Source organism: Columba livia, chromosome 2 (genome assembly GCF_036013475.1).
Source record: "Columba livia isolate bColLiv1 breed racing homer chromosome 2, bColLiv1.pat.W.v2, whole genome shotgun sequence".
Classification (NCBI taxonomy): domain Eukaryota; kingdom Metazoa; phylum Chordata; class Aves; order Columbiformes; family Columbidae; genus Columba; species Columba livia.
Genome location: NC_088603.1, coordinates 10,534,685 through 10,555,092, shown reverse-complemented (window position 1 = coordinate 10,555,092; position 20,408 = coordinate 10,534,685). Strand labels below are relative to the sequence as shown.

General features: G+C 39.1%; 1 protein-coding gene across 3 annotated transcripts in view; it reads left to right on the top strand.

Annotated features, from left to right (window-relative positions):
- The window catches only part of PTPRN2 (protein tyrosine phosphatase receptor type N2), a 647,850-nt gene that overhangs the window by 552,042 nt on the left and 75,400 nt on the right, over positions 1–20,408 (top strand). For all 3 annotated transcript variants that reach the window (XM_065050472.1, XM_065050473.1, XM_065050471.1), the window contains one exon: positions 10,472–10,666. In XM_065050472.1, the coding sequence (XP_064906544.1) occupies positions 10,472–10,666 (195 nt within the window). The remainder of the gene's footprint in view (positions 1–10,471; positions 10,667–20,408) is intronic.

Genomic DNA, 20,408 nt, shown 5'->3' with positions numbered 1-20,408 from the left:
TGCTGCTGCTGCGGGGTGTTCACTGGGGGTGCTGCCGGGGGCCGGGGAGGAATGGCGGGCGGTCCGGGGCTCTCGCCAGGTGGGCAGTGCTGGGGCACAACTGTGGTCTTGTTGTATGGATAGACAGGGCAGAGCAAAGGGAAAAGTGCATTTTTGCTCTTCACAGTATCACAGTATGTTTGGGATTGGAAGGGACCTCAAAAGATCATCTAGTCCAATCCCCCTGCTGTTTTCTCCAAAATGTGAAGTCTTCCTCCATCTCTGACCATCAGTACTAAGATCTGAGTATAAAATCCCTCAGTTTCTCCGGTATCTCCTGTAACACTAAGAAAGTGAGTCTGTAGAAATATCAACAAACATTTTTAATCACTGATGACTTTGTGTGTGCGTGACAGTTCTCAGAGACACAGCGGAACTCAGTGAAACTATAGTTTTCCATAGTTTAGGAGAGTTTCTCAGTATTACAATAAACTTTTCTCATAAAAACCTGTTCTGACTTACAAGCAGCTTTGTAGATTCTTTTTTTCCCCACCATTTCCTTGTTCACAAAATTTGCATTTGTTCTTTCTAGCAGAGTTTAAGAGTGATTTTTCTTTTCATTTTCAGTGAGCAATGGGTGTAAGCAATGACTTTAGTTTTCCAGTCAGGAGAGGGCAATGGCTGGCAACTTCTACTCTCATGATAAATGATGTTATGAAAAAAGATTGTCACTGATGGCCATACTTGATAAATATTTCCTTATACCAGCATCACTTCTTACGTGTATACCCCCTTCTATGAAAAAAAAAAAAAAAAAAAAAAAGTATTGGAGGTTTTTACAAGTTTTTAGGACTTCTTTTTGTATTTCTCTGACTGTTTTTAATATCTTTGTTACCACAAATGCAATTACACAGGCCTAAGGAAAAGCAATAATAATATTTGCAATGGGGTAAAATAACATTTTTAGGCATAAACTTGTGGTTATGTTTGTGTCTTTCCAAAGTAGAAGTGCATTCCGAGTCCTCCTGGCAAGCTGGGAATTCTTGTTTCTAGCAGAAATGATGTCCCATTTTTAGTCCTGCAAGGCAATAAAATAGTGGACTGTACAACCTTAATGTATATCTTTCCTGAGAAACTACAGCTGGCTTGGGACTGAATTTTTTGCCTGCTTTGGGCCCCAGGCAGCTATAAATGCTGGGAGTGACAAAGGAAACGTTTGTGGCAGTTATCTTTTAGAGCGCTGGCATCAGCTAGAAGCTGCTCAGGCTTTGGGTGGGTTAGACAAAGTCAAAATACGTGATGAATTGGCACATGGTTCTGCATGGCCTCTCAGGTTAATTCAATCATCACTACGGTTTATTTGTAACCCAGACTGCGCTGTGTGGCTCTCACTGTGCTAGCGGTGAATTTACTGTGCAAATTCATATTAAGAAACAGCTGTGCCCTCATAAGCATGTATTTTTGTTACTTAAGATGAACAAAATATGGAAAGGGTGAAGTTTGTTTTACACAAGTTTTTTGTCTGTCTAGTTATACCTTAAGTAACCTTTCCTCTCCCAGCTTCATACTTGTATTTAACGCTACATGCCGAAATGTGGCAAGTACAATTTAGAAACCAGCATTGACTGAAACTACCAAAAATACATTCCTTTTGTTTGTTTGTTTTGTGTCAGGTAGGTCAATCTCATGTCCTGCTGCTTCCAGACTTGTGGTTGTCTGAGTTGCAGGACACTGCTCAGAGATTGTCAGGGACACCCTGAGAAAAACCTCGGTGCTTTTACACCAGGTGATCTCAGGTGACTTCAGGTCTATTGTTTGCAGATCTTTCCTATTAGAGATGTCGTTATGCAGGGGAAGTACCAGTTCAAAACAGTTTAAAGAAACATGAACTTCATAGAATCATAGAACAGTTTGGGTTGGAAGGGACGTCTAAAGCTCATCCGGTGTCACCCCTGCCATGAGCAGGGACATCTTCACCCAGATCAGGTTGCTCAGAGCCCCATCCAGCTTGGCCTGGAATGTCTCCAGGGATGGGGCATCTACCACCTCTCTGGGCAACCTGGGTCAGTATTTTACCCTCATTGTAAAAAGCTTCTTCCTCATGTCCAGCCTGAATCTCCCGTTTTTTAGTTTAAAACCATCACCCTTGTCCTGTCATAATAAGTCCTTCTAAAGTCTGTCCCCATCTTTCTTATCGACTCCTTTTAAGTACTGAAAGGCTGCAACAAGGTCTCCCCAGAGCTTCTCTTCTCCAGGCTGACCAGCCCCAGCCCTCAGCCTGTCCACGTAGGAGAGGATTTCCAGTCCTCGGATCATCTTGGTGGCCTCATCTGGACCTTTTATTTGGATATCTTCTGTCTGTGAAGTCTAGTGTACTTGCAGTCATGTTAAGTCAGGCATCTGTTTCATAAAACTCTTACATCTTTTATAAATCAAGGATATAAACTGTCTCACATTCCCAGTTAGGGTGATGTTTTGTATTTTTCTATAGGAAAAAAAATCCCTAGTATGGTAACCTACACATGGCCTTCAAATTTCACTGATCCTCTGAAAAGCAGTATTATCCCCAAAGAAACCTGTGCTTTGCTGGCATGGATAGCAGGGAAAAAACACAACCACCGTTATTTCAGGGAAGTATCATTAGACCTATCCTGTCATGTCTTCCTTGGTGACACAAGCCATGTAAAACACATCTCACTCCTTCAGGAGCTTCTGGGCTATTTACCTCATGGATAAGAGGTTACTAAGAGAATTAAAGTATTCCCTTAAGCTCTATTTCGTAGTCAGTGTCTTCATTTCTGTTTGTTTGATTTGGTAAGATGAGACTGTAAATGCTTCAATTTGAAGAGAGGGAATAAAACAAATACATGCAAATAAAGGAAAAGTAATTTTCCATATAAAGACAGATAGCCATGTTTTTTTTGCCTTCCCCCCCCTGCATGGCCTCTGCTTTCCTTATGTACCTTAAGAAAGGGGAATTGTAATTACATGAGTCACCACCAGGAAATACTAGCAATGCTAAAATAATTGAAATTTTTAATGTTACAGACCGTAATAAAAATTGAGGTTTTGTTAGGAAAATGAGTCTCAAGCTTGCATTTGACTGCAATGTTCTCACAGAGAAACAGCAGCCCTGCCTTTTAGGTTTTTTAAAAACCAAACAAAGCAAAAGCCCTACACTGAGACCCAGGGTTATACCCAGGTAAATAGAGGATGGTGCAGTACGAGAGAACAGACAGTAAACTGAACTGGACAGGCTAAGACTGTATTGACAATCAAATAAATACATATTGCTTTCTTCTCCCTCCCCTGGATCTATCACATACAAGTCTAGATAAATAGAAGTTGTACAGAATATGGATATGTAATGATACGTTTGATGCTGTGGCAGAGATGAGGTCTCTCAAAATATTACTTTCAGACATTTTTCCAGCATCTCCCTTTGTTCCTTTTCTGAGGGCACACTGATCTCAGTAGTTGCCTGTTCTAGCAAGGGTAGAAAATATATGTACAGATATTCCACATATGTAAACAGCTCTTTTACTCCTGGACAAAAAGTATGTTAGAATGAAACTAAAGCTTGAAAGTATGTTTCAATAACTCAAAAATAAATGGTAATAAAGCTGTAATTATCCCCAAAGCTACAAACACAGTAAATAAGTTGAAGTTAAATTTATAACACCTGCAAGCATATTAAGTATGCAGAAGCAAAACAAAGGCAGCCAAATGACTTTAGCTTCACCCTGTAGTACCACTAAGCAAATTTAGTTAGAGAATAATGATGTTTGTAGTCCTAGATTCATTTGTTTTAAAAAAATGAGCTCACTTTTTTTATTATTATTTTTTTAAATCTCCCTGTGTTATGACTGCATCCATAGCAAAACGGTTACATTCATGCTGTACATGCAGACCTCACCCCATCCTGTGAATAATACCTTCTTAATTTAAAGGAAAGTGAGGCTACTATTTAATTAAGTGTATTAAAGCTGAGAAGAAAAGTATTTTTAAAAATCTTATTCTTCTTAACCTAGCATAAGAAAGATTACATGTATTCTTAGTTTTCATTATACATTTTGTTACAAAGTATAGCCTTGAATCCTTTAGAATTAATGGTCAGCATTTTTAATTTAAAATTTCTACAAAACAATTTTGTTTTGCATGTAAAATGAATAGAGTGCTATTGTGATCATGCCTGTTTAAAGCAGATTTGTTTCTGATAGAATATTAGGCAGGTCAGGTTGAAAGGGCTTGGTATACGCTCAGCTATCACTTTTAATAAACGGTAATTTCTTCATCTAATGTCTCTTCATTTTCTTAATAATTATACTATGGATGGTCTGTTCTCTCTTGTATTTTGTTAATTCTGAAAATAATCGCACCACACTTGTCTCTGGACTAGCTCAAGTGATTTGCATTTGAATTTGTTAAGCAAAAGATTTTGAAAAGCATGGAAACACCAGGCCTATTTCCTGGACTTTGTTTTTAGAATTATGTAAATTTGGGGATCAATTATGGAAATAGATTATTTTCAGTAATAGATAGTAAATAAATTATATTTCTTTTTCTAAATAAACCGGAAAGTTGGAATTTCTTTCGGATCCCAGATTCCTATAACATTAAGCAGATTTGAAGGGGATGTGACTGGGGAAGACTAGCAGCGTTGTAGATATGAATCTATTTTCATTTACTTTGGACTGAACAATTTCATTTACAATACAACTGGTACCTAGCTAGATGAGAACGATTCACGTGCGGTGGTCAGTGGCTGGACTCAGAGTACCTGAAGATATTGTGTCATGAAGCCACATGAAGTAGGTGTATTTTAATAAACAACAACATCCTCACTGGAGGCAGCTTAGAGGTGGAGTGGATCATCTTTAAGAGTAACGAGTGGAAGGCCGAGGTGCATGTTGGCCATCTCTTAACTGAGATGCCCAGGTCAGGTCCCTTGCCTCTAACGTGCCACCATAAAATAAGATAAAAAAGCTTCAGTGTTGCCTATTCAAGCCTCAGTTCCAGCTCATTTGAGTTCCATGCTTACCTATACTTTTATTCCTTGCAAGGTTGTACACATAGGTTTCTCTCCAAAACCAAGCATTTTAGTAAACTGTGTGTTCTTAATGGATTTTCCAGGTATTTAATGCAAGATTGATGAAAGATTAAAATTTCTCCAAATTATAATCTGCTGTCTTTCCCTTCTGTGATGCCGATGGCTACGTACGTCGTGAAGTCAAGTGGCAGAAAATGCCACTGCTGTCACTGTCTGTGGATGTCCAGGAGAGGTGGCCTAACACTTATGGTGGGAAGCAGGTTGCATCTCTCAACCAGACTTGGACAGGTGTCTGTGTGGTGCCTTTCTGAGCAGTCTCAATGTCTCCTTGGTTGAGAGGAGAGTTTTTTACTCGCCTCTGCAAGCTCAGAGACCCATCTAACAAAGCAGTGTAGTAATGGTGGCTCTCCATCCACGTGGTGGTGTCCATTAAGTGCAACAAGTCTATTAATGCCCTTCTTTAAGGGCAGATAAGCTACATTTATGCCACAATGTGGCTCATTCACAAGTGTGGATATGAAAATTCATTCCTTGTACCTGAGGAAATAATTGTGTCTTCATGCTTCTCCCTGTCTCTTTGAGGACAACCAAGTATTATGAACACTTTTAAACCTCATTGGATGAGGTCCAGGGGTTTTCTGAGAATACTATTTATGGTTTGTTTAAGGTTATCAATTATGTCTCAAATAAAAAGCTCTCTACACATGATCATTGTGCTGTACTTTGAACTCATTTAACTGGACATTATTTACAGGATATTTATCTTGGTTATGGCAGTTTTTGTCACACAGCAATATTACTTTTCCATTATATACTGCGTGTGACCACCACGTAAGTTTGATAATAAATGTTGGGAAATAAAAAACAGAGTAAGTGCCTCAGTATGATAGCAATTCCCGTGTGATGGGAAATAATGTCATAAACTTCAAATTACCTTTTAAATAAATGTTTATGTCCAACCCATCCATTAGATCATAGCCTGAAGGGTCAGGAGGATCATTTCTTCATATTTCACTGTATGCATTATGATTGCTTTTTTAGGTGTAAATGATGTTTTTAAATGAAGAATGGCACTCAAACTATACACAAACAACGGCTAGACATTACTGAGTCGCAGTGTGGCAGAAATAGCTTCAGCCACTCGGCTAAATATAGAAGTGCAGCAGTAAATTGAATTCATTCTTAGAAAATATTTTTAATGGTGTACGTGCTGAGACGATACAGAAATACAGCTTGTGTCATTCTCACAGTTTGCAGCTTTGACATTTTAGTCAAGTTTAAATTCTAATTGTGGTTTGGTAGATGTCTGATTTGCTAAATGTTTATGAGAGTAAAGATTTCGGAGGGTGGGGAAGAGCATACCTGAGTGTGCAGAGAAGTGTACAGGTGACAGATTATCCTGTTAATGAGGCTCTTAACCATCTAGGGCTTTGTGTGCGTGTGAAGTGATGCCACCTCTGAAAGTGCCCAGGGATGGTGTTTCGCTGAGAGCACCCAGTGTAAAACACCTCACGCTTTGAGATCCTGCTATTCCTGATGCCTTTTACAGGAATGGGATAAAGCTGCCTATCTCAATGGTGAAGCAAACCCAAATACAACATTTAAGACATTTCCCTGCTCTGAGCTGGACCTCCCTAGTCCGTATGTCCCAGAGGGACCCATTTGGCTCCTCAAAACAACCCATGCATCAAAGCTTTTATACATAATGGTGTTAACACATTGAGGTGCTGGAGTGTTCAGAGAAGGGTGATGAAGCTGGTGAGGGGTCTGCAGCACAAGCGTGATGAGGAGCAGCTGAGGGAACTGGGGCTGTTCAGCCTGGAGAAAAGGAGGCTGAGGGGAGACCTTATCACTGTCTACAACTGCCTAAAAGGAGGTTGTAGCATGGAGGGAGGGGGTTGGTCTCTTCTCCAAGTAACAAGTGATAGGACAAGAGGAAATGGCCTCAAGTTGCACCAGGGGAGGTTTAGATTGGATATTAGGAACAATTTCTCCATGGAGCAGGTTGTCAGGTGTTGGAACAGGCTGCCCAGAGAAGTGATGGAGTCACCATCCCTAGAAGGGTTTAAAAGACATGTAGATGAGGTTCTTAGGGACATAGTTTAGTGCCAGAGTTAGGTTATGGTTGGACTCCATGATCTTAAGAGCCTCTTCCAACCAAAATCATTCCATGATTCTATCCCTGCAGTGCTAGGCTAAAACCCAATCTGGAGGTGAAATGGCCGGGCTAACAGGGAAGCAGCTCTGAAGAAGCAGAAGCTGTAGGTGTCCTGAGGCTGCTGACGTGCACGTGGCAATGGGGCAGGTTCCTCAGCCTGGGCTGGACTGGCTGGGAGTGGGGGAAGGAAGAGCAGTCAAGGGCAGTTAGACCAGTCTGGAAATAAATTCAAACAAAAAACTTCTGTTTACAGGGAAGGGAAAACCCATTGTCTTAGAGATTTAGAACACCAATCAAGAAAACCAGTGTTGTTTTTGCTGCAACTATGATTTGACCTTCCTGTTTACATTAAATATGTTTTATTGTGGTGTGCAGTGACGTGGTTGCTTTGTTTAAGGTATCTGACAGTTACAGCAGTTCTGGGAATAATTGGTTTTGTTCTATATATGTGTGGAAAGAAACATGCTAACGTTTGAGATCAGGTTACTTTTTTTTAAACTTATTTATATTTGTTGTTTTTCTTGATGGTACCTTCTTTCATGAGGGCGATGAACACGTTTAACTTAGTTTTAAAACAACATTCCGTAGTAACATATTAAGGGCTTTATGTCCAAAACATTCTTTTTAGTTGGAGGTTAATCTCTTCTAGAACCTGTTGGCTATAATATCGCTTCTTTCGTCATTATAATTTGCGTAAAAAATGGTATATTAATTTCTTAAAGTTCATTTGATCCTGATTCTTTCTTGTTAGCAGAAGTCTGTAGTCCTTTCCACAGCAACCACTCGTAAAAGCAAGGGGTTCTGACTCGAGGCAGGATATGAGCAGCAGGAACAGATCAACTTAAAAACAAAGATCCTGTTTGAGTACAAATGCTATTGTTAGCACAGAGTTGGGGTGAGTCAAGTGGCAGGATGTCTATTAGAATATAATAAATTTGTATTTACGCCACATGGCATGCTAGCCAGAAGACACATCCTTTTAGCAGTTATGTGATAACTACGTGTTTTTATACCTTTACTTATTATACTTTTGTCTAGTCCAATAAGCCATTCCCTCCAAGAACGGCTGATACTAAACATCTGAATAGCTTTTTGGTTTTTGTAGATTTATTTTTCTGTCTAAAAAGTTTCTGCACTGTTATACTATTCCCAAAATCTGCTAAAAGCAGGGATTTGAAATTACACTGCTGCAAGGTCATTCCGAGGTTAGTAATAGCCATTCTGGACTATTACTATCTGTTTTTTATGATGTGTGTGATCCTTCAGAGAAAAGGAGAGGTTTGGTTTTTTTTATAATTTGACCCTATATTTAAAAAAAAAAAAAGAATTACAATAGCGTTTTTCCTTTATTAAAAAGTCTCGGTTTTAATACTGATAGTTAACTGACCGATCTATCCCTAATACATGTGACTCCATTTCAAATTATTTCTGAAATTATATTTTTTTCCTAATATTTTTCCTGTTCAGGTCAGTAGGAACTAATGAAGGTACAACGTGACAGCAAACTTTCTAATCAAATCGGGGAAATACCCTACTTGTAAAAATTTAAAAACGTTCTTACATAAATGGACAAGATTAATAAATATACAAAATGCAGTGATGGAGTCAGGTAGCAGTTTCATATAGGACAGGCTGCACAGTTGTTCCAACAACTGACACCACATACAAGGAGAAATCTGTGCTTTCCAGACTTCTGATAACTGTAACAGACAACAAAATATATCCTGTTTATGATACAAATTTTGTATTGGTGTATCTTAATTTGTACATGCATATATCCATATGTATATATATATAATGTATTAAACAGCGTTAATATAGTAAAATTCTACGTAAGCATCTCTATTGACAAGTTAAACAAAATATTTGGGAGAAGAAAATGTTGGGAAGGGTCTTTAATATTTGTCTTGTGGTGGCAAGAGGAGACTCAATGTAATGGTTTCAGTGGGTTTCTTTGAATGGTTGCTACTGCATGGGCTAGGATACCTCTTCAGTGTCCTAAAGTTTGCAAGGTTTAAAACAAAAAAAACCCCATAGTCTTAAAGTTATGTTTCTAGCTCCTGCCTGAAAACAAGATTTTATTGCACTTGATATATGGAGGTTTTCAGATCATCCTGCTGATGACACTTGGGCTGCAGCTCTGTTATCAATGAATAAGAAAAGGGAAGCCATGGCATTTCAACAGTATGAATTCTTCAGACTGTATTATTGTGTTAGCCTGCAGCAAGAGACTGTGCTCTAAGAACTTGTCTGTGCAGAATGAGTAATCTGAGACAAATGTGTAACCACACCGCCTGTGCAATATGGCCAGATACTATGGACTAGCCGGACTTGCTGTGCACCACAGGCAGCCAAGTGTCTCTCATGGACAATAGACATATGTTAAAAAATGATATTTTTTTAATATGACTGGGATTTCACCACACATAAGTGATTCTAAAAGCATTATAACAATGGCGGTGTAACTCTGGGTCTCTTTATCCCATTAGAGTCAGAATTTTTTACTGTAAGGAGTTAGTTTTACCAGCAGGATTTTCTGTTACCTAACCAGAATTGTATATTTTTGTATTAATTCCATGCACGGAAGCAACTTGAAATATGTATTCCCAGTGCAATCTATTTCGGTGTTTTAACATGGCTTGCATTAGCATCTGTGATAGCTTGAATTCTCTTTCTTCGCCAAAGCTGCTTAAACAATACAATGACAGATTTCTGCTTTTATTCTTCGTTAATGTCATTCTTCATCCTCTCTGCCCCACATCAGGGAGGAAGTGTTGTGAGTTTGCTATTTTAATGAAGAGAAATGAGGCATCTATCAAGTAGGATTTATATTGAAGAGCACATCAATTCAGTTGCCTTGAGCTTGCTGAGTTTGCATATCCAGGGCCAAGTAGCACTCTCAATTACTCCTGTGCAATCCCATTAACTTCAGGAGGTTGCGCAGCTCAAAAGTGGCTTTGCAGGATGTGGGGCGATATTAGGGGAAAAAAGGATATCTGATGGAGAAGTCAAGCTCCAAAATATTATTTTTGGTTATCTAAAAGGAGACGTGCGTACAGTCATAATTATGCTTTTGAAAGGTTAGGGTAGTCATCGTGTAGTAATTTCATTGAGTATCTCTTTGTAGATGTGCCTAACAGAACAGACAGCCTCCCAAAAATCACTGCAGTGAGGGGGAAAACACTTACAGCCCTGGGAACATATTGTAAATCATATGTCTTTAGTAGACTGTATCCTGTAATTACTCTTAACCGTAGGTTGTTTCTTCCTCTTTCTCCCTCTAGGAGCTATGCCGCCAGCGCATGGCAGTGAAAACTTCTGATCGCCCGGAGCCCCTGCACGCTTCTCGAATAAATAGTGTATCTTCGCAATTTAGCGATGGGCCCATTCCCAGCCCCTCGGCGCGGAGCAGCACGTCATCCTGGTGCGAGGAGCCGGTCCAGTCCAACATGGACATCTCCACCGGACACATGATCTTGGTAAGGCCTTTTTGTCTTCACGGCACGAGAAATGTCGTCAGAATTTAAGGTACCCACTCAGATTTTCGGAAGAGATAACTTTTAAAGAATGGGAAGCTGCCTTTTCACAGGTAAAATAAATATTCCTGAGCTTCATTGGTTATCTTACTTTTGTATAATTAAAACTAAAGGGATTTTAATTTCTATGTATTTTTCATTATAGTGTTTTGTTGGGGTTTTTTTCTCTGTCTGGGGATCATTCTTTTATCTTGGACATACAAATTGTTTGCATGCTTGCTTTAAAAAAGATAATAGAACAAAAGGACAACACAGGACTTATGTTTACCTCAGTTTGGACAACTGAAGAAAACTGTTAAATTTCTGGTCAGCTTGCTGTTTTTTCTCTTCTATCTTTAGTGTGCAGAGGTATCTGAACTGAGAAGGCAAGAGAATATTAGTGATATAGAGCAATTTCTTTTCCATTACCCTTAGAAAAGGGATCTGAATTTTGTTGTCCTTGGCTGGATTTCTTCCAAACTGGATCTCTTTTATCTCTGAAATGACCCAAATATATTATATTAATGAAGTCTGCATTGGAAAACTCAGGTTACTTCCAAACACAACTTGTGACCAGTATCGGTGTAGAAGGTGGACACATGAAGATCTATATATGAAATGGCTTTAGCAGCTCAAGACAGACAGAGTCTAGGGGTTGGTACTGCCTGCAGCTGGTTTCTGTGTCTCTCTCTTAGTGTCCTGCTGGGAGGACTTTGGAGTATTCCCCCACTTTTTGTGCCTTATTTTCTTCCTTCTTTAGATATTTGCTGTCTTTGTAGAGTGCATTGAAATTAGCTGAGAAGAAGTTAGGTGATGGTGAAGGTGATGAGTCAGGTGTTATTTTTCCATGTTTGATTTCTGCTATTTATTAGTGTGGTTGATCTAAAGTAAACACCCTTTCCAGTTGGTAGCCTTGCTGTGCTTTTGGCGACTTCCCTGTTGATTTATATCAACCCCACTCCTCAGTGAGCTTTCTCAGAAGAAAACTTCTCTTCACTATGCCATACTTTGGGGTCATAATTTTTCAACTTCTTTCTCTCTTTTTCTTTTTTCTGAAATAATATTTGAAAGTGCTGTTTTCCAAGATATTTTTCAAGTTCTTATAAGCCACCTCACCTGATGGAGAATGGAGTGAAGGCAGGCAAAACCCAACAAGCTAATTTGACCTCAGCCAAATTACTGACCTCCTTTAGCCTTGATCAGGTCAGCTATAAAACTGAGCAAAAGCAGGGCAGGTTTGTAAACCAGATGGTTCATCTGACTATGACATCCTGAGTAAATATTTCTTCTGCCTCTGCTTATTCCCCCCCCAAAAAAGGAGTTAATTAAGCATTATGTTAAAATCTGGTATACAAATGCAGTTTGGAAGGGTTGCTCTCATGAGATAAAATCTTTTGTCATAGTTTTTACTGTCCCACTTTTGCCCAACCAGAATTAAAATTCACTTGATATCCTTTCATAGTTAATGGAAATAGTTAATTGCCTAACTTTAAAATAAGTACGAAATCCTGATGCGAGTTTCTAAGGCAATAGATTTGTATGGAAGTAAGAGCAAAATTTCTTATATAGTTGGAAATACATATTTAGTATTTGCAAACAGTTTCAACTACTTTAAACTGAGCAATTTTTTTTTTTTCAATTACATTATTGAGAAAAATAAAAAATCACTAAGTCAAGCTTCAAGGAGAGAAAGTTGTGCATGGGAACCACTTACTCTGGCTCTGGGAAATTCTGCAAAATTGCAAGAAAGAATTGTCTTCATATGGTGATGAACAAACTTTAAAAATTGGTCACATTGGTCAAGATCACTGTTGCAGTGTTCAGTGTCCATAATTCAGTCAATCCTGTTTAACCCTGAATGAACTCATACATATGTTAGCTATCTAACAGCATATGTTCTATCTTAGCTGGTGAGGGTTCAAAGAAGGGTAAAAGAAATGCTGCAGTGTCTTGAGAGTACAAACCACACAGAGAGAATAAAAATAGCAAATTTGTTTAGTCTAACCTGAACAAACAAAAATCAGTGATGCAGGGGGGTCTGCATACATGCTTTGAAATACAGGATGGGGAAAAATTGTTCTTAATGGGCGCAAATGATACAATTAGGAAGAAAATATGGATTAGAATCGAAAGGATGCATTTAGCTTGGATATCAGGGCAAGCCTAATAGGAAGATCAGGCTGGCAGTGGGGATGTTTACTTAAGGGAAGTAGTTAAATCGTAAATTCAGGATTTGCCAAAGGTGAAGCTGGGTAAGGTTTACATGGGAAGATCAGCATCGCTCAGCTACAGAACTGAAGCAAAAGATTGGACTTGGTCAGAAATGCTTGTGTTTTGTGGGTCACACTGAAACCGGAGAGCTGACCCAATTTATGTTTTGCTCAAAATTAAATGCATGTATCTGTAATACCTTATTTACCTGTATTTTTCTCCCTCTGGAGATGCTGTGGCTTGTTGGACTTCAGCAATAGAAGAGGCTCGCCAGAGGGGCACTTCTCCTCCCCTTGCCCCCCAGCTACAAGTCAAAGAGAGCGAGGGGCCAGTTCACAACTTTTATACCATTCAATACAAGAAAGTTCTCTAGTTCTTCCCGTTTCATGCTGCCACAATGCTCTTATCTTCTAAATTTTTTAGATATTTTTTTGTGAAAAAATATCTCAGTGCCTAAAAAAGCAACGAGAAATATTAGCAAGGGGCCTAGTAGGAATGGCAAATACCATCTGCTTTGCAGGGTAAATGCACTTACAGCTCTGTAAATGTGTTTTTCAGCTCCGCAGTGTGCAGCAAAGTAGCAGTTAGCTGAGCTTGGGCTTCTCAGTCTTTATGTTTGTAGGTGCCAGGACCTCCCCAGAGAAAATAAAACAATGGATTACTGTATAAAGTGGCAAGAGGAAATATTTTATTTTTATTTATAAACAGAATAAATCTTTAATGAAAATAGCTTACAAGAACTGTTTCTGCCACTGCTGAGTGACTCCAGGTAATCTTGCTCAGAGGTAGCGTTAGTCAGAAACCTTTCTGTAAAGCTGTTTAATTTGCTGGAAAATGCTCGCCGGTTGTACCTGAAGTGGAGTCTATGCCACCTCAACTTTGCTTTTCCTGGAGTTTGTGGTTGGTCACAGGTACCATTTTCTTGGAGGACTTGCTGCTTGTGGTTAGCCCATTGTTTATAGTACTTGAGGTCTAGAGAACTTCGGAATCTTCCACACCCATGTGGCTGTGGGGCGGTCTCCTCAGTTAGATTGAAACCACTGTTTTGAAGAGAAGAATCCTGCATTTCTGCCACTTTTCCTATACAGCGAAGGCAAAGTCTCCGTGCTGCTGACAGTAGCATGAGGTGGTTTATACTGTTGGCAGGAGGAAGCAGGGAGGCCCAGAAGGACAGTGCTAACAACATTCAGAGCCTTTTTTTCCTGTTCTTCTTCCTCACGTTTCTAGCAGGAGGATGGCCCATATGGCACTTTTTGGTTCTGTCATTCTGAAATATCCAAGCACTCTGGAAAGTGTAATTAGAGGAGCATGTTTTATGCAGTTGTGTTTGTGGCACTGACTGGCTGGTTCCAGCATGAGCAACAACACAGAAGTGCCCTGATTTCGGTCACTGTTGGTTTTGCCAAAAAAAACACACTTGTATTTCAGAAGGTTGCAGCAAGGAAAGAATAGGAACTTAGAATGAGATTTCCATCCACTTTATTCACATGTGTACATCTATATTTCAAGTGCCAAGAGAAGTCCTAATGAAGTGCAATGCTTCACTTTGCAGTCCAGCAAGAAAATGAAGGGTGGGCTTGAAGGTGTCCAGGAGAGATTCAGCCTCCCTAATTTGGGCTCCTAACGTATATCTACATTTTAGGCACTTAATGAAGTGGTGGTGTTGACTCGAGTGCATAAATTCCCCCTCTAGTTGGTAAAGCGAGTGAGTGGCTATGAAGGTCTCCAGGGAATTAAGCAGAGAGTGGATTTCTCTTGGGAGGCCCCCTCTTGTGCCTGCACCATCCCATTGACTGCTGCAGCTTAGACGTGGCCTCTTTTGTTTGTGCTGAAGCACACGTTCAGCACCTAAGTCAGGTAGATGGGATCCCACATCTGCTTCGTATATTGCCACGCTTGTTTGGCTAAAATAATTATAATCTTTTATGACTTTTTAAATGAAAACAGTACTGCAAAGAAGGAAGTGTATGCTTTTGATGATAACATTTTGAGGTTATCTGAATACTGTATATGAGAGGGAATTTGCAGAAGCAGAAGTGATTTTCTGTGTTTTGGGGTGTTTTTCCCTTGTAAAGACAGACGTGCAAAATTTGGAGCATCAAGCATAAATTAGAATTTCAGAAAGTGTGAATTTAGAAAAGGTCCTCCTCAGTACTTGTTTAAGCTGGAAATCTGAGGAGTCTTCTTCCTGAGGGTATGAAACTGCTGTATGTATTGCAAATAATAATAGTCCTTGACAGTTTGTGCATACTGTACTTTTCAGAAGGAGAAGAAAGTTTGATAACTGGGCTGAACAAGGCAGTGGGAGCAAATGATCTAGAGACCGAAATCTAGGGCCTCACATCTAGGAGTTGTAAGTCCACTTGGTCCCCTTGTCTTTGGCAATATGCCTGCAAAACCAGAAGTGTTTGCCCCATAGAGAAGGAAAGTATGGCCTCAAATGAGAACTTTGTGTCAAAAGCAATTCTGGGACAGGTTGTGACACAACCTGAACTGGAGGACATGGGACAGAGATCTGCTGCTGGGAAACCAGTCAAACCCAAGATGTTGAATTTTGCATCTGCTTTAGTTTTGGTGCTGAATCAATGGCAGGATTGCTGTGGGACTGAGAAGGGTAACAAGGAGTGAATAGTTTCCAAGGTCGAAACTGGGTTTTTTTAATAACATTGGTATCCTGTCATCTCTGCATAGAAACTTCTTGATGGTTTATAAGTAATTTCCCCTTACTCTCGTTTTTTTAAAAGAACATCTGTTTGAAATGAACTCTATGGGATAGCTTCTATAGATTTTCCTTTAATTGAATATGGAAGAGTGTAACTGAGTGATAGAAGACACATTCCAACAAGAAAAAAATATTTGTTGAATCCTCCACCACATTTTGCTGAAACTCCTTGATTTTATTCTTAAAGCTACAATAAATACATGAGCAAAAGGCATCTAAACACACTTCTCTAAATAAAGAGAGAAACTGCAGCATGTGAGGACCGATAGCACTGTGCTAGATGCAGACGTACTTTCCACCTCGAGCTTAATCCATGTATACACAAAACATTTCCTGAGCAAAGGAGCGTGATGCACAGTATGCGAGTACAGCGCACTGCCGGGGGACACACGCCACAGAGGTGATTAATGCCAGCAGGGACAAAGGTGAGGAGTGCAGGGACGGTGAACAAGGTCTTTGTCGCAGTTATGGTGTGTTCTATTATTTAGTGGGTTTTAAAATTTTATTCTTTTTCCACCATTTCCTTCTACCACCATTAATTTCTCTTTAATGAATTTCAAGAATTCAAATAGTCTGATTTTAAAAAGCTTACAACTGGGAAGACGAAGTAAAAATTCTCACTCACATGGGAAGGGAAACAAGTCAGTGGCGAAGCTTAGCTAAAAGCACAAACTTCTAACACATGTGCTAAGTGGATCTAAATACCAATTCATCTTTTAGCTGTGCCAGTATAAATAGTTGTAGGAGTCTAATGAAATTTGAGTCCCAAGAAGGCTTTGGCCCTAAAGGCCATTTCATCACAGTCAGGCGAGAGGAGTCACAAGAGAAAAAGCTGTTGTGTATGGCATTACTCAGTGACAAGATAGCCAGTATCCCAAAAAGACATAAAAACTGTGGGTGGGAAAATCTTCACCCCTCTCTCCCTGAGTTGTCACGCTTTTAGGGACAAGTGGAGCTGGGTGCCTCCTGAAAGATCTGCTGATGAAACGGCATTTATCCCTTCATTTTAGGGGTTTTTTCGTCCTTAAATGTTTAAGTTATTCTGAAACATTTGCCTCTGTTTCTTTAAAGCCAGGACTCGAGATATAGGAACAAAGGAAAAACTGCAAAGAAAAGTGCAAAAAAACTCCTTGCATATGTAAACAGCTCTACTAATAGAGCCATAAATCTAATAAATGGATGTATGTACTACAAAGATTTCATCAATAAAACTCAGAAAATATATTTGTGAACAGGTTACCCTTTGATTCTTCCATTTTTATTTGTTTCATGTTCAGTTGCCTCTCTTTTTCTATATTAATCTTGTTGAATGGGCCTTAGGAAATAATGACAATTACAGAATAAGTATTAAATCAAGAACACGGTATTAAATTTTGAACACGGTATGAAATTAATTTCAAAATTTTTTTTCCCTAAATTCAGTTGTTTTCCCCAAATGTATTCATAGAAATAACTCACCAAATTTCTGTGGCTTCTTGGTCTGTCGTTTGACTGTGAGGTGTTTATTCCAGCTTTGTTTAAGCTGCTTGGGTTGAACACTTTTGGCCATCTTATATTATTCCTTAAGGCTTTTAGTAGAAAGATGAAAACACACATTTATGTTAATATTCTAGAGTACTAATTTTAGAAGCGTTACATTGGGAGAAATATATGACACAAAACTAGCTTGTGCAACTATGTGCACAAAGTAAAAAGAAATGATCATTGCCGTGGCTGCAAAAAATGAGCTGGCTATCTGAACTTTTTTTTCTGTTTCTCTCAGCTTTTTTCCATTTCTAGAGAATATGCAGGTAATATCAAGGCAAGAAGAATGCCAGTTGTAGCAAGTAGCAAAAGATGCTAGGAGGTCATTTAGCCAAAAAGATCTGTTTTTTGATACTTCAGATTGAAGACAAGGGATTTTAGTGGCTCCTCAGCTGCTTCTGAGCGTCTCATTAGTGGCAGAAACCAGAGATAAACACTCGTCCAGGAGGCTGCTGGACTTGTCTTTTGGCTCCAAACATATCCTCAGTAATGAAGTGCTCTTTGCTGTGTTTGTCCTCTTGTGCACGCTCACATCATGCATTGAGCTGTTGATAACTCATTGAAGCAGATGTAGCAGTCAAGCGTATTTTGGATCGAACTGGTGGAAAAGCCTATTTAGAAGGAGAAGGATACTAGAAGGAGAGTGGTTCAGGAAGACTTCTCAGACAGGAGGCCCAAGGTGATAATACATGTTATAGAGGATTTCTGAGCTGGCGGCAGAGTTCAGATGTGAGAAGAAGATGAGTTTTGACTCACTGTGGGGTAAAGAAGTGGCTCACGCAGGTTGCGAGACGGGGTGCACCGCTAAGATAAAATGACATCGTAAATGGGGCTGCACCTGCAGAGCTTGTGAAAACACGTAACAGTTCAGGATGAAACTGGGACTCGCTCCATGGTACTTACAAAGAGTGTTTTTTTAGTTATACCAGTTGCAGTTTAAGATACCCAGAACTCCAGTGGTATTTTGGAGGCCTCATTCTCTTCACATGGGCTATGCCAGCAGAAGTTACTGCAAGTGCTCTGGTTAAGATGCTGTTGGCAATGAAGGCAGCTTAATCACTCCATTGATTCAACACAGTCTGTTTATTCTCATCTTAAGGGCAAGATAAAAAAATGTATACTTTGCTTTCTGCAGCTGTTTCTGGGATTAGGCCTTAACTTGACAGTGTTTTGGGTGTAAGGTGTCAGAATTTGGGTGGTATTTGGAAAAGTTAATGTGTAGGACACAGGCAAAATGCTCTTGTGATGATCAAATCTTGCATATGCACCCACGACGCAGCTGTGAAAACATTTTTAAATAAGGAGATAAACATTAAAATAATCTGTCAAGCTCACTTGTGGATGGCATAGTATTTGCTGTTCCGTAAAGGAGGACTAAGTTACTCTTTGGTCAAAACCAGATGATGTAAAAGTCTGTTACCCTTGAATATTCCAACCCTGCCCCAACATGCCTTTATAAAATACATACTTTTACTATGATTTTCTCTCTTTTATATTACTCTGGATTTGTTGCAGACTAGAGTGATATCTTGTCATTTTTTCTAGTTGGTAGCTTGTTCTCAATGTGTCTCCCTCATCCTCTTGTCCTAAACTTGTGTGCAAATGCTGGTTTAGGTTGCCCAGCTGACCAAGAAAACCCTGTCATAGCTGGGGAAAATTATCATTTACCTCTTGTTTCTGGCTGCTTGCTGTACCATTGCATTGAGCTAAGAATAGAAGGGCAGAGTGACAAACCATGCACAGCATCACCTCCTTCAAGTATGGCCCATTACTGCTCTGGAAGTTATTCCCTGGTCTTTTCTTTTTGAAATGACTATGAGGACTGGTGTCTAGGTCCTAAAATGTTTCTGTCCTCAGCCTGGTTAGTAGTAAATCCATTAATGCCTTTTGAAGATGGTTTCTGGGTTTGACATGTCTTTAAAAAGATATTTCGTTGACTATGTATCACAACTGCTTTATTTTTAACATGACTTATGTGAAGGTCTGCCTCCTCCTGACTGGGCTATTTGTACTATCTAGAACATTCCCATGAACATTCAATAACCCTACTGCACATAGCAGCTAAGCTCTAGTAGCTGTCAGAGTGTAGGGAATTGAAGCATGTTTCTGTGCTTCTTTTATTAAATATGTGCACATGCAACACTTTTCTTTAAAGAAAATACATTAAAAATGACAATGTCTCACCGGATACATTGTATTTATACCTTGAGCATTGAAGAGAGCCTGGTAATTATAAAGTTGTTTAAGCATTTTTTTTTTAATTGAAAAGGTACTGAACTTGAGAAAACAAATACAGTCAGTTATTTAGTACTTGCTAGTTCTTACATTCTTTTTGTATTTTGGACTTTAGCTGGTTGCAAATAAAAATACAAACGGAATAGCAATGCGCACCATGATTTGTGTTCTTGCTGTCATCCAAATTCACAGAAAGAGGCAAACATATTAAAGAAATTTGATAAGACCAGGTGGTCTGAGTGAATAATTTCCCTTTCATTAACATATTCCCCTTATTAACTCTGTAATTAATTGTACATAACTAAGGAAAGCTATGGAAATTGCATTTTGAGATGTATCAAAGCTGACTTTATGCTTCAGACTTCCATGCAATTTACTATTAATGAAGCAAGAGATGGAGGCCCTAAATCTATAATTATTACTTACTATTTGAATGACAAGCAAAGAATTTTATCAGCACAGTTTCAAATGAAAGGGGATTAGCAGCTAATGTCGAAATTGTTAATCTTTCTTATTAAAATAATTTTGACGAGAGTGTTTAGCCTGAAAGAGGTTTCTGGAACATCATTTACCATTAAAACAGCTATTTTCTGAAGCTCAGTATGAATTTGTCTAAGTTTGACAGCAGGGTGCAAATATTTTTTAAATGAATGAATATTTTATGGGAGCTAAGGCTGTTCATGTGTGAGCCGATGCTGAGCTGCTTGCTGTGTTCATATTCCTGGAGTGTGTAGCAGGATGGTAGTTCAATATCCATCTTACCAAAGTGAAGATGTCTACTGAGATAACAACAGAAAAAAGCTACAGCAGAAAAACCTGAGAACTGAAATTATACCCAGGTGGGGGCCCTGTCAGAATCAAGCCCTAGATCTTGATGATATTTTTATGACACAGAAATAGCCTAGAGTTATGTTTGGTAACCATGTTACTTCATATATAGTTAGCCCTTCTCACTCCCTTAAATGGTGGTATATTTACAGTTTTCATATAGTTTTATTAGCATCATGTGCCTTG